This window comes from Medicago sativa, chromosome 1 (assembly GCF_051527215.1).
Source record: "Medicago sativa cultivar Bolivia chromosome 1, Bolivia_mono, whole genome shotgun sequence".
Lineage (NCBI taxonomy): Eukaryota > Viridiplantae > Streptophyta > Magnoliopsida > Fabales > Fabaceae > Medicago > Medicago sativa.
Window position 1 is genome coordinate 91627494 of NC_140749.1, and position 15385 is coordinate 91642878.

The 15385-nt window shown below is 36.4% G+C and overlaps 2 protein-coding genes across 2 annotated transcripts; both read left to right on the forward strand.

Annotated features, from left to right (window-relative positions):
* The first annotated feature begins 2015 nt into the window (after nt 1–2015).
* On the forward strand, nt 2016–4100 carry LOC146959120 (protein NUCLEAR FUSION DEFECTIVE 4-like). Its single transcript, XM_085740634.1, has one exon. The coding sequence runs from the start codon at nt 2056–2058 to the stop codon at nt 3847–3849; it is 1794 nt and encodes a 597-aa protein (XP_085596760.1). The 5' UTR covers nt 2016–2055; the 3' UTR covers nt 3850–4100.
* Nucleotides 4101–6652: 2552 nt separating this feature from the next.
* On the forward strand, nt 6653–14451 carry KTF1 (kow domain-containing transcription factor 1). Its single transcript, XM_085740635.1, has 18 exons — nt 6653–6925; nt 7081–7343; nt 7606–7761; nt 7875–8033; nt 8120–8203; nt 8872–8936; nt 9025–9360; nt 9515–9566; nt 9667–9822; nt 9914–10063; nt 10154–10250; nt 10346–10495; nt 10583–10637; nt 10748–10812; nt 10982–11054; nt 11955–11991; nt 12133–14035; nt 14171–14451. Exons 1-18 carry the CDS (start codon nt 6733–6735, stop codon nt 14224–14226), a joined length of 4050 nt encoding a protein of 1349 aa, XP_085596761.1. The 5' UTR covers nt 6653–6732; the 3' UTR covers nt 14227–14451.
* Nucleotides 14452–15385: the final 934 nt, after the last annotated feature.

The window sequence follows — 15385 nt, forward strand, 5'->3', positions numbered from 1 at the left end:
GACATTATAAACATTAATTATGAAACCAAAGTATACCAAATAAATAGTTAAGAGACCAAAAGAACAATTTAGCCTTATTATAAAGACATTATAAACATTAGACAACAAAAAAAACAGGTCACCGCATAAACAAAAACAAAGAAGAAAAACATTCCTACAATTATAAGTATCCACCTTAGTTTACATTTGCTAATTTACACCCACTTTGATTAAAATTTCCAAAATTATCTTGATTTCATGGTGACTTCAGATACTGAAAAATAGCTATTTGGTCCAAATGAAATGGTGTGTACTTGCTAATTTATATCACATCAATGGAATGTTACACCAGTCTATTATCTTAGTCAATACATGTTTTTTAAATTTGACCATCGGATGATAAGTTTAAATCATATAGATCATTCACGTAAAATTTTATGTAAATATAAAATCATTTGATATGTTAGTGAGACTCGTCAAAATTCAATAAGTATATACTACTCTCTTTTTTCCCGATGAGCATATACTACTTTTAAAATCAATATTAAATACTAATTTTAAATTTTCAAATCAACATTAAATACTAATTTAAAATACAATCTTGAATACCGTAAAACAAAATGCAATATTGAATTGAAAAATATTCAAGTATCATTATTTATTTAGTTTAAATTTTGGTAAAAAATTAAAAAAATAAATTGCCATTTTTTATTTTTTGTTGAAAAAAGTCAGAGTGTGGAAAGTAGATACTTGGTTGAATTTTTTTTTAAGGAAGATACTTGGTTGAATTGAAACTCGTACGTAAGTATGAGGGAAAAAATTCTGTTGGTTATTTTTTGTTCAACAAATTCTTAAATTTCGTATCAGCGTTGCGAAATTCCTTTTCTTGGTAGAGCGTACGAAATTCCTTTCTTCGTCATATCTATATAACCGATGCATTTTCTTGTATTATTCTTTGTACGTGTTCAATAAAAATTTCTTGTGTATTTCAGAAAAATAATAATAATAATAATATTCCTTTCCTTAAAAAAAAATGATAATTCCTTGTGAGCAGGTAAAGCAATTTTTTTTTACCAAAAAAGTATAAAGTAAAGCAAAGCTTTAATTAAACCTATCAATGTTTTGGTGAGCTAATCCGGGTTACCATTAACGATGTCAACTTACATTCATAAATATCAATCCTTGTAGGGATCGTCTCATTTAGAGATTTTTTTTGATAGAGGTGAAATGTATGAGTGTTATTATCTTTTGATTAGAAGATGGAAATGAACTAACACCACAAAAAAATGAATGTGATGAACTTTTGTAGTTTTTTTTTTTTTTTTGAGGGAATGAACTTTTGTAGTTAATATAGAGTGAAATGAATGTGATTAACTTTTGTTGTTAAATTTTAGATAATTTTAAAAAAACTTAAAAAAACAATTTTAAAAAAATATACATAGATTAACCAAAAATACATGTTGGTACCTTAAAATTCATGGATTACCCGTTTAGCGGATATCCACACAAATATAAGGCGCACATGAATATCATACTAATTCAATGAAGCAGCACAAATATCATATTGTTTGTGTGCATCCATATCATCTACATGTCTTAGACTGAGACATTAGTCTCGTAGCTGGTTTCAAGGGCCTAAGTCATGAGGATATGTTTAGGCATCTACTCTAGTCCAAGGTATTACTTAATTTTGAGTGGATAAAGCAAAACTTTGACTCTAAAATAAAAAAACTATTACTTTCCTTCAAAAATAAAACTATTAATTTTAGTTTTTTTTTAAAAAAATTTAAAAACAAAGAGATAACACATGTACAACTTAAAACTTATTTTTTTTATAGATGATTTTTATGGATAGTAAACAAATAAAAATATCTTCAACTTCTTCAACTATATAATTTTGTAAAAAAAATAAAAATAAAAATAAATTTCTTCAACTATATAACTTAGTAAAGTGTCGAAAATAAATTTGTAAAAAAAATAAAAATAGACAGTACAAAGTCTCATCTATATAATGATTGGCACATTAACACTACCTAGCCAACATCTTCAACTTCTGTTACTATTAGTGACACCAAAATGGCGGTTGAAGGTGTAAGCCCGTTGAGGTTATCTCAAACAAAAAACCTCATAATCCAAGTTATCACAGGACGATGGTTCGTGGTATTTGCTTCTTTTCTAATCATGTCAGCTTCAGGAGCCACCTACATGTTTGGTCTTTACTCCGGTACCATAAAAACATCCTTAGCCTATGACCAAACAACTCTTAACCTCCTTAGTTTCTTCAAAGACTTAGGTGGCAACCTTGGTGTTTTCTCTGGCTTAATCAATGAAATCACACCGCCTTATGTTGTTCTTGCAATTGGTTCCCTTCTTAATTTCTTTGGTTACTTCATGATATGGTTAGCAGTGACTAAAAAAATACCAAAACCAAAAGTTTGGCAAATGTGTCTTTACATTTGTATAGGTGCTAATTCTCAGTCTTTTTCAAACACTGGTTCACTTGTTACTTGTGTTAAGAATTTCCCCGAAACTCGTGGTGTTGTGTTGGGGATTTTAAAAGGTTATGTTGGTCTTAGTGGTGCTATTATCACACAACTTTATTCTGCTATTTATTTTGATGATCCAAAAGCTTTGATTTTGCTTATTGCTTGGCTCCCAGCAGCAATTTCCTTTCTTTTTATTCGAACCATTCGATACATGAAACCGGTTAAACAGAACAACGAACTTGGTGTTTTTTACAAGTTTTTGTATATTTCACTTGGTCTAGCTGGTTTTTTAATGGTTATGATCATATTACAGAAAAAAGTGTCTTTTAAACAGAGTGAGTATATTGGAAGTGCTTCAGTTGTTCTAATTTTGCTGTTCCTACCTCTTGCTGTTGTCTTTGTTGAACAGAAAAAGAGTCAAATGAGTCAAAAGCTTGCATTTGTCGATCCATTTTCGGTTAAAATAGTAACTGATCAAGAAGTGAAAAAGTCTGCAGCAAAAAATTGTGATACTAATGCAATGGTTTGCGTTGTTGAACAAAAAGAAACTAGATGGTGGCAAAATATTTTTAGTCCACCAGAACAAGGTGAAGATTTTACAATACTTCAAGCCCTTTTCAGCATAGATATGTTATTGCTATTCTTTGCTGGTACATGTGGTGTTGGTGGAACTTTAACAGCAATTGATAATTTAGGTCAAATTGGAACCTCACTTGGATACCCAAAAACAAGCATAAGCACATTTGTTTCATTAGTGAGTATTTGGAATTACCTAGGAAGAGTTTTTTCTGGTTTTGTTTCTGAACATGTTTTAACAAAGTACAAATTTCCACGACCACTCATGTTCACATTGATTATGTTTTTATGCTGTGTCGGTCACTTATTGATAGCCTTTGATGTGCAAAATGGCCTCTATTTTGCTTCAGTAATCATTGGATTTTGTTTTGGTGCACAATGGCCATTGGTTTTTGCCATAATTTCGGAGTTGTTTGGTTTGAAATATTATTCAACTTTGATGAACTTTGGTGGGGTAGCTAGTCCAATTGGATTATATTTTCTTAATGTTAGGGTCGCTGGTCATTTATATGACAAAGAAGCTAAGAGGCAATTGATTGAAAAAGGAGTACAAAGAAAATTGGGTCAGGAATTGAATTGTGTAGGAGCAAGTTGTTTCAGATTGTCTTTCATTATTATCACTGCAGCTACTTTGTTTGGTGCCATTATTTCACTTATTTTAGTGGCTAGAACAATTAAGTTTTATAAAGGTGATATATACAAGAGGTACCGATCAGAGCAGGTTGAAGTTGAAGGAGCTACGGCTGAGATGACGGTGGTCCAAAATGACGGCAAGAGAGGACAGGAAGCAAAAGCTACAGGGATGTGATTCATTGATGTAGGCCTACTAGGGGTTGATTTTTATTTCTTTTTTAACAAAAAAAGTATATGATTGGTGTTTGAATGTTGATTTATAAGCAAATTTCACAACCACTAGGACGACAATGACTAGGAACCGAAAAAAAATTCAATCCATTCTTGTGTCTATATAGGACCGCTTTCTTTTTCAATACCCATCTTTCACTGTACTCATGTGATAAATATAGGGAATCAATTATATGATATCTAATTTTGGCTATATATGAATTTTGTGTATTCAACTTTGGCATTTTCTTGTGTGCAACATTTTGCTGTCTCAGCTACGTGCTTGGTTTGGCACCATATAGAAAATTGTTAGTTACTTGTTTAAAGTAAATTAACAATGATGATTACTTGTAAAAAAAAATAAAAAAATCACAATGATGAATCCAATTCAATGGGAGATACTAAAACGAGAGCTATCAACTTTTTAACAATTGAAGTGATAATATCTTTCAGAGAGCAAAATAAGATTCTATGCTATTTTTATTATTTTTACTTTTAAGCAGCACATGTGACTACTATAAAGTAAGCCAAGTATACTAAACTGAGTAGATTATTGGTATACTATACAATTTGGAAATTTCTTTGTTTACCTAGGCAATGTTCACTCATGTGAAGGAAGGAGTACCAGTCACTCAATTTGCAATTGTAAAATATTGAGAAGACAGCGAGTTTAGAGCTCTGTTTGTGGAAAACTATCTATACCCCATCAATTCTACTCATGTCCCTCAGATCATCATTAACTTCGCAAAATATCCTTTATTCTTTTTTGAAGAAAAATATCCTTTATTCTAACAAACTAAAAACAATTTTTTCTTTCTCAAATCCCACATACTCCATCAAAGATATGGATGGAACAAAAGTGAGATAGATATTTCAATTTTTTTAAAAGTGTCGGATGTTTCATTTTTAAAAGATTAGGTATGAAATCATATCGGATGTTTTGAAAAAGAGAAATGATGTTTGTACAACTATTTTAATACAATTTGGACAATTCTTTCATACGTTCATTGTCTTCTTGCTCTTTCTCTCTTATGTTTTCTCTCTATTGTTTTTCATCAATAAGAATATAGAAAAAGAATGTCGTCTCAAAAGTCATAAAATGGTTTTACAAAGTAGCTTCTTCTCCTGATCCTATCCTTTCTACTCCAAAAATTGTCTATCTTTTCGTTCTTCCCTCAAAGTAGCTTCTTCTTCTGATGAATAGTTGACACAATTAACATTTTAATTTCTAAAGATGATTTTCTATAGTTTAGCCTCCAAAATTTATCCCGAGTTTATTAATTAATAGAACTAATTCTTATATAGAATAATAAAGGCTTAATTACACCACAGGTCCTTTAAGTTTGACGTTTGTAACATATAGGTCCTTTAAGTTTGTTTTGTAACAGATAGGTCCTTTAAGTTTGACGTTTGTAACATACAGGTCCTTTAAGTTTGTTTTGTAACAGATAGGTCCTTTAACTTTGTAACAGTGTGCAACTAAGTCATTCTGTTAACTCACCGTAAAAAAAACGCTGACGTGGCTGTGAAGTCTGTCAATTTCGTCTCCTTTACCCTTACATTTCCCCAATTCTCAAACCCTGACTCCATTTTTATTCATACCAAAGCTTGAATTCGTCAAATCAATGGCTTCCAAGTGTAATACCAGCATTATTGCAGGGGAAGAACGTAGGATAGATGATAACAATTTCTTATATAGAGAGTTGAGTATATTTATCATCGGTTTCATCATCTCAGTTATTGCCTTTGCAATGTACTTGGTAATCTTGGACAAGAACTTATAAAATCCAACAATTAGATTTCGTGTGGTAGAACTGTTGTCTTCTTTCCTTCGGTTATCTTCTCCTGATTCTTCAAAAAAAACTGGGTGTAGTAAAGGAGATTAAATTGACAGACTTCACAGTCACGTCAGCGTTTTTTTTACGGTGAGTTAGCAGAAGGACTTAGTTGCACACTGTTACAGAGTTAAAGGACATATCTGTTACAAAACAAACTTAAAGGACCTATATGTTACAAACATCAAACTTAAAGGACCTATCTGTTACAAAACAAACTTAAAGGACCTATATGTTACAAACGTCAAACTTAAAGGACCTGTGGTGTAATTAAGCCAATAATAAAAGTAACGTTAAATTACTTGCCGAAACAGAACACAAGCTTCTGGAATAGAATTACTTGCATGTCTCTTCGTATAATTACTTGCCTCATCTCAATAGAATGCTCAAGATTGGAGAATGGGTCTTCTAGGAAGAGGGATTAGATCACGGGTTTCTCACTAGAGTATATGAATTGAGGAAAAAGCTTAAAGGAATTTTTGTTTGGGGATCAAAACTTGGGTGAAGAAATGGTTTGGAGAGAAAAGGGTTGGTTTTGGAAGAAAACACAAGAACTGAGGTTGTGTTATATATATATATATATATATATATATATATATATATATATATATGTATAATATATGTCTAGTACTTACGTATCGGAGGTGAAACAAAATTAAATTTAAAAAATGCACATGTGGTAGTTAAGTACCGGAATGTTCGGCTGTTATAGACTGGATGTGTTATTAAGGGTATTTTTGTAACTTTAGGGGCCTAAAGAGATATTGGGGGGCCTAAAAAGCAATCCTTCTGAACTTACTCTCAGGCCCAACTAATTTTATAGGCCAGTCCTAACTTTTAAAGCCCACAAGGGCTACTGCCACTGTACTTTCAAATCCACGTTGACCACATTTTTCTAACAAATAAATTTCCTTCTCAATACATAAAAATTTCATTTCTGATTTTTTGTTGTCTTTCCCAATTCACACTCACTCACTGTGCATGCAATTCGCATTGGTTTCAATCCACCGGAAATGACGAACAAGGGCAAAGCTCCCGCTGGCAAGGGTAAAGCTCCTGCCGGAAAAGGTTCCTCCGGCAAACGCAAGAACAACTTCGACGACGACAAAACCGGCAAACGGAAAAATCGAGGAGTCGTTCAGTTCTTCGAAGACGAAGCCGCTGACGTTGATAGCGATGACAGCGAGTTCAGCGATTTCAGCGACGGTACATTCTCTCAATTCCTTAATTTGTTGATCTCGCTAGAAATGTTAGGGTTTCGTACACATTTCGTTCTTTCGTTCAATTTTTCGTGTCATTTTCGAATTTCGTTTTTTCATCGATAGCATTTCTAATGGTTTTACGCTTATCTTCGTGTTTAGAATCTTATGAAGATGAGTTTGAGACATTGTCAACGACGAGGAATGAGTCAGTTAAGGGTTCGAGCAGCGTCCCACGCGTTCCTAAGCAGGAACTTGTGGATGAAGAAGAATTTGATAGATTGATGGAAGAACGTGTTAATTCTAGGTTTTTCCGTTTTGCTGAAGATGGAGATGAGTTTGAGGATAAACCAATGGAGGATAATTCTTCTTTACATCATGCTCTTAAGGAATCAATTCCAACCATATGGAGAGTTAAATGCACTGTATGTCACCTGAAACACGACTTTTATTGATTTTGCTAACCGTAGTTTCTTGCATTGCATTTATAATTTTTTTGGGGCTTCTATACCATGAAGCACATACACGGTCACGGACACCTGACATGACACTGGCACATCGACATTGGTAATAATTTGAGAAAACTACATAAGTGTCGGTGTCGTGTTAGTGTCGGATACACCTTTGATCAAAAGTTTTGGTGCTTCAGAGCTTCTATATTCCTTTGCTAAGCTTTGTTTGCCACAGGTTGGGCGCGAGAGGCTTTCAGCTATCTGTCTGATGCAGAAGTTTGTTCACCTGAAAGGACTGGATACTAAATTGCAGTTAATATCTGCCTTTGCTGTAGATCATGTAAAAGGATTTATATACGTTGAAGCTGAAAGGCAAAATGATATAAATCAGGTAGCTTTAGTAATAGGGTTTTGATTGGTTTATAGATAGATAGATATCAATTATTACTAGAGAGGTGTTTCTGCTGCTGGCTATTTTCATTTGTTACTCATGTGTAATTTCAGGCATGTTACGGGATTACTGGTATCTATGCTACTCGAGTGCAACCTGTTCCGAGAAATGAAGTTTTTCATCTGTTCTCTGTTAAAATTAAAAAACCTGAAATTACTGAGGGCATGTGGGGTCGCGTAAAAGGTGGTAATTACAAGGGGGATTTAGCACAGGTATCGCATGAGTAAAGATGTTGAGTTTTCATTTGCTATTCAACTTGTGAAATACTTATTCCCTTTATCTATTTTTATATTGCCAGGTTGTGGCAGTGAATAACACGCACAAAAAAGTTACCGTGAAGCTTGTTCCAAGAATCGATCTATTTGCGCTGGCTGCCAAATTTGTAATCTACGTTCCCATGATTTTCTCTGCTTTTTCCTTTCTACTGAACTTCAACTGTTAGCTTTGATTATGCCTGTTTTCATTCAGTTGTTATTTGGACAAATAGATGCTAAACAACTAAAGCGTATTCACATTTTTTGTTTCCATTCTTGGAAAATAAGATTAGAGACTAGTACAATTTTTTGAATTTAGCAACGATAAAAAATTATACCTGCATCCTGCAGTTGGTAGGTCATGATGTTGTGTCAAAATCCACATTTACTCAAGAGATTTGCAACTCGTACCTTTTTCCAACCCTTTGTATATTTATTTTAACTTTGACCTTTCCATCTGATATGTCATGGAAACTATTGTACACGTTAAAGTAGATTGAGAAAACTACAATTAGATTTGGACTTGTAACCAGACTTGATGGAAAATGTATTCTTTGGTTTTCACTTTAATTACATAAGATCATAAGACCTGGGAGGGAATCTAAATATTGTAAGGTAAACCTTTACCATGTCTCCATGAAATTGAGGCAGACTTGTATTACTGGTTTTGTCTCAGAGTGATGCAAATTCCTATTTCTACAGACTGCTCTTTTTTACTTCATCGTTCTTATCCTATTGTTGTGTACTGTACATGTAGACAAAAAATCATTGATGCATTTTTTTCTCATTGTTGCAGGGTGGAGGATGTCGCCAAAAAGCTGCGGTACCAGCACCAAGATTAATTAGCTCCACTGAACTTGAGTAATATTGCATATTCTCCTATTTTCCCTTTTTTAACTTAGTTTTTGGATAGTTTGTCTGATGGGGTTGTTTTTCAATGATTATGCAGGGAGTTCCGACCTCTGATCCAAATAAAACATGACCGGGAAACTGGCAAGGTTTTTCAGGTTCTTGATGGCATGCTGCTCAAGGATGGATTTCTATATAAGAAAGTATCTCCAGATTCATTAAGTTTTTGGGGTGTTGTTCCCACTGAAGAGGAGCTATTGAAGTTTGGGTCTTCCGAAAACAATGAATCAAATGATATGGAGTGGCTTTCTAATATTTATGGCGACACAAAGAAAAAACGGGTTACTATAGCTGACAAGGGCGATGGCAAAGGAGAGGGCTCATCAGCTTCGGGCGCAGGAAATGATTTTGAATTATATGCTCTTGTGCGTTTTCGGTAAGTTTTTGTTAAACTTAGCATTCATTATACCATACAAATTCGCTCCTCTCCCTCTCTCGCTCTCTCATGCACACACGAACATGCAGATGTGCACACATGCACATCCTGCAGATCGATGATTTTCATATCTGACAGAGCGTTGCCATTGCAGCAAAAAGGACTTTGGTGTGATAATAAGCACAGATAAAGACGGTACTTACAAGGTACCATATTCAGCTTATGCATTGCCCTTTGTATAAGCCTTTGATTTTGAGTGTCTATTGCATTTTTATAGTTATATTATAGTTTTCCTGTCTGTTGTAGATTTTAAAAGAGAGTTCAGAAGGACCGCTTGCTGTAACTGTTCAACGAAACGAAATAAAAAGTGCTCTGTGCGATCTGAAACTTAGTGCCCAGGACCTGCACCGTAAGACTATAGTTGTTAATGACAATGTTAAGGTTCTGGATGGTCCATCTCAGGTCCGATGCTCATTTCTGAATCGATTTTTGTCTGTATGTTTGAATCTCTTCTCACCCTTGATATTTTTTAAAATATTGTGTCATTTTGCAGGGCAAACAAGGCATTGTTAGACATATCTATCAAGGGATTGTCTTTCTATATGATGGAAATGAGGAAGAAAATGGTGGTTATGTCACAGCTAAAGCTATTATGTGTGAGAAAGTCAAGCTTGCCGTTAGTGATTTCAGTGCAACTGGAAAGGTCTAACATCTTATCTAGTACCCTCCTTGGTTACAAACACTGATAACTTGTGCTTATTTTTGATATTTGTACTCATTGATCTATACCCAGGATAGTGAACCAGGTCCTTTAGTCTTTGACGACCAACCGTCATCACCAAGATCACCACTCTCACCAAAAAAGCCATGGCAAGCAAAGGAAAAGGATTGTATGTAAAGATGCCCTACTCCAAGACACGTCTTTTAACTATGGATACAGTACGCATGTTACTAATTTTCCTCAATTCAATAATTGTGTATGCAGTTAACCGTGGGGACAGTGATAGCTTATTTGCTATTGGCCAGACCTTGAGAATTAGGATAGGTCCATTGAAGGGATACCTCTGCCGTGTCACTGGCATACGTCGCTCTGATGTTACCGTGAAACTAGATTCTCAGCAAAAGTTTCTTACAGGTATGTTTATGGTGGTCTTGCACTTGATTCTTCAAATATCAGATCATCATCATTTTTGACAATTTCCATGAACTTGCTATAATTCAGTTAAATCTGAGCACCTTTCTGTGGTTCAAGGGAAGAGTACCGCTGTGTCAGCAAGGTATTTCTGAGATTCACATTAACTGTGATTGCCGCAATTAGTTATTGTTACTTCTTGTTTTGTCTCTTTGTGAACATTGTCATGAGTTGCTATTATGTTTTTTATTTCAGTGGTGATCCAGATTCGAGTTCATTAAATCCATTTGATTTGCTGGGCACTGAAGGCAGCTCTGGAGGTGGTAATCCTTTATTTTCAAATTTATTGGCATCTCCTTATCCTTCAACTGGAAATAATTTTTTTTTCATATAAAATGTGGTCTTTAATTAACATGCATGATAGTTTCCTTTGCTGTACTCTGTTTTCCATCATGTTATGCTGAGATTTACATCTTTTCAAATGGAAAGGTTGGTTGAATAATAGTGCGGGAACGTCCACTGGAGGCGGTGGATGGAATGCTGGAGAAACGTCAGGTGAAAGGTATAACATATATTTCATAGTGATAGTTTATCTCTGTGATTTAATAAGCTTTATATATAAGTAACTTAATTATTCTTGATGGCTTCAATCGTCAAAAGCAAGGTTCACATGATATTCAGATATTGTTAAGTAATCTTGAAAGCAATGTTGTATACAGTGGATGGTAGTATAGAGTCGATGGCCAAATCTCCACCATATTAACTTAGGACCTATGGGGCCACCAATGTGGATGGCGTTTTACAAAATCTGCCTTAATGTTCCACCATAGCTGCTATTTAACAACAATAAAAAAATAAAATAATGTAAGCTAATGTCTACGAAAAATGGGAGCAGACAAGGTAAGTATTCCACAGAATGGCACAAATGGAACACACGGCAGAGGCAGAGACATCTATATGTCAAACATTCATAAATAAATGCATCTTATTTTGAAATTTTGAAATATACAAATATGGTTACTAAATATTACTAATACCAAGAAAGCATAACTAAATTATTTTAGACGTAGGAGCACCATCCTTCTGATACAGAACACAGTCTCTTTTAGAAGAGTCTCTAATCGATATATGAGGAGATTAGAATGCATATTTTTGGCGTTATAGTGGAAAGGCCCTAGTAATCCGTAGTTCAGCCAGGAGGTAAGTCAAGTCTGGCCAAGAATTGTTCCACCCAGGAATCGAACTCAGGTTCTCCTGAACAATTCGTCTTTGGTGGAGCTCATTAACCACTTAGAGCCCAATTGTTTGGTTTATTAGAGCCCATGTTTGTATAATTGTATTATTGTTTTTAAAACAGTCGTGATAATTATTATTTATTTTCTTCTTATTTTACTTTCTAACTTGCAGTTTATTGCTCCTTTTATTTTTTGTTTCCTCTCATCATATGGTAAATATTTTGCAGGAGTGCATGGGGTAACCCTTCGGCTCCAAGTTCTGTGGTATGTCTCGCATTGTAGCCTCAAAATACTGTTCAACCTTTTATTCCCCCTTCGACTCTTTCCTATCTCTCTCTAGGGTTTTAGTTGTTATTTTTCTGCTTTTTTAAACGTTATGTAAATACATTTTTCTTGTTGCTGCAGCCAGGGTCTACCTCGGATCCCCTCAGTTCTGAGGGTAATGCAGAAGATAATGCGTGGGGCACTAAAAGTACTTCAACTCCGACGCCCGCATGGGGTGCTGCAGTGAACACCGGAACCACATCTGAGCCAGATCAGTCTGGTGGCTGGGGCACTAAAAGTACTTCAACTGCGACGCCCGCATGGGGTGCTGCAGTGAACACCGGAACCACATCTGAGCCAGATCAATCTGGTAGCTGGGGCACTAAAAGTACTTCATCTCCGACGCCTGCATGGGGTGCTGCAGTGAACACCGGAACCACATCTGAGCCAGATCAATCTGGTGGCTGGGGCACTAAAAGTACTTCAACTCCGACGCCTGCATGGGGTGCTGCAGTGAACACTGGAACCACATCTGAGCCAGATCAGTCTGGTGGCTGGGGCACTAAAAGTACTTCAACTCCGACGCCTGCATGGGGTGCTGCAGTGAGCACTGGAACCACATCTGAGCCAGATCAGTCTGGTGGCTGGGGCAGTAAAAGTACTTCAACTCCGACGCCCGCATGGGGTGCTGCAGCAAACACCGGAACCACATCTGACCCAGATCAGTCAGGTGGCTGGGGAAAAGGTGGAGGCAGCTCAGGTCAGTCAGAGCCTAACGATAATCAGAATACTGCCTGGGGAACTAAAAGTACTTCAACTCCGAAGCCCGCATGGGGTGCTGCAGTGAACACTGAAATCACATCTGAGCCAGATCAGTCTGGTGGATGGGGAAAAGGTGGCGGCAGCTCGGGTCAGGCAGAGCTTAATGACAATCAGAATACTGCTTGGGGCACTAAAAGTACTTCAACTCCAAAGCCCTCATGGGGTGCTGCAGTGAACACTGGAATCACATCTAAGCCAGATCAGTCTGGTGAATGGGGAAAAGTTGGAGGCAGCTCGGGCCAGACAGAGCTTAATGACAATCAGAATACTGCTTGGGGCACTAAAAGTTCTTCAACTCCAACGCCTGCATGGGGTGCTGCAGTGAACACCGGAACCACATCTGACCCAGATCAGTCCGGCGGCTGGGGCGCTAAAAGTACTTCAACTCCGAAGCCCTCATGGGGTGCTGCAGTGAACACCGGAACCACATCTGAGCCAGATCAGTCCGGCGGCTGGGGCGCTAAAAGTACTTCTGATGTGAACAATAGCAATTGGAATTCTGGATCTGGTGATTCTAATAAAACATCAAACTCAGGAAAGAATAGTAACTGGAACAATTCCTCTGGGGGTGCTTGGAATGAAAACAAGACTTCCAACTGGAGTTCTGGTGGTGCAAGTGAAGGCACTAATTGGAGAAGCAATGAAGGTCCAAATGAAACTTCTGATGATGGAGGTGGTGGGAGGGGAGGTTACCGTGGTAGAGGTGGCTCAGACAGCGGTGGCTTTAGAGGTAGAGGTTTTCGGGGCAGAGGAGAACGTGGGGGCTTTGGTGGCCGAGGGGAACGAGGAGGCTTTGGTGGCAGAGGTAGATCAGATGGGGAAGGTTTTGGTGGTAGATGGGGATCAGACAGAGGATCCGGAGGAGGCAGAGGCCGTGGAAGGAATGACCGACCTGGTGGTTGGAGCAACAGTCGTGATTCTGGCGAGGATGGATCCTCTGACTGGAAGAAGGGGTCGGATAATGTTGAAGGGTGGAAGAGTAATAATGGGTCTGGGTCTTGGAACCAGAATAGTGGTGACAAGAAGGATGGAGGGAGCTGGACTTCAGCAAGTGGTGGAGCTAGTGGTAGTTGGAACAGTGATAGGCCAGGACAGGCGGCAGAGGCTAAAGACGATGCTGGCTGGGCCAAGGGAACGGATTCTGGTGCTGGCTGGGCCAAGGCAACAGATTCTGCTCCAGATAAGGGTCAATCATCTAGTTGGAATGGATCAGCAGCAGATGGTAAGGATTTGTCCGGTTGTCCACTCGATTATATAACCGTTTTTATAAGCTTGAGATATTTTAAAATGAAAGAAAGCTAGCATCTATTTTTTTGTATAAACCCTAATTCTTATAACTTGTAACTAATTTATGTAGGTGCTGCAGGCTCTTGGGGCAAAAAAAATGATGGGGGTAGCAAAGGTGGATGGTAACTACTTTCTAGAACGTGCTAAATGAACCAAAGTAAATCTAGCTGTGTCATTTCTACTTGCTGATTTCAATCGTTTTTTGTAAATTTTCACCAATCTTTCTGCTGGAACATTATGTCTATTATGTTAACTTTAAATTATTGTAAACAGATCTGATGAATGACTAACCCATTCTGCTGTGTTATTGCAAGGAATGTTCCATGAAATTCAGTGTTCAGTTGTTTGTTACCGTGTCTGTTTCTTTTTTAGGGGTGAATTACTGTGTTCTTTTGTTATATTTATTGATTTGCGTTGTGTTTCTTTTCTGGTAAATGATGTGTGTTTCAAATGTATATTGTTGCTAATTTGTGACGGTTGCTAATATTCATTTTCACTTGTGATTAAGTTGTCATGATATTACATAATGAGTCCGATTACGTCTGCTTTGTTAATTATAGGATAGGATTTTCGAATAAACTAGTTGAGCTGCTAAAGTGGTACATAAAAAAAAATGTCAAATACGATAGGAACGTTTAAAACCTTGTTTTCTTTTCAATTAAATTTAGTATTTCATAATGGGTTTAATTTGAAAACATTTTTAATGCATAAAATTTAAGTGCATGACCATTTCATGTTAAATAGACTTGGTAAAGGTTGGTAGCTGGCTAGATAAAAACATCGTAAGTTATCAATTAAATCAGTTTTTCGGCTAGATTATATCTGGGTCCTTTAAGTTTCATGTAACATATTTTATCCTTTAAGCTATTTTTGTCCCATATCAGTCCTTTTAAATTTTCTAAGGTGAGCAAAGTTACCCTTTCGTTAAAAACATGTTACAAAAATGCTGAGTTGGTTGTTACGTGTGTGACATGGCATGAAACACATCATTTGATGTCGTTTTGGTAGTCCTATGTGTATCAAACTCCACCGGTCATAATCAAACAAACACAAAATTAGGGTTCCTCAAAAAAATAAAAAAAGGGAGGTGAAATCAAAATCGATTGAAGGACAAATTAGGGTTCCTCAAAACAAACATGATTTGAAGGACAAATTATGTTGTTCTTTTTTGCTCGATGGTAAGGCTCGTGTTGTTCTTTGCTTGAAATCGAAATCCAACCATCAATCTGTGTTTTCTTGTTGAAATCTAACCATCAATTTGTAGTTATTTGTTTGAAATCGTGTT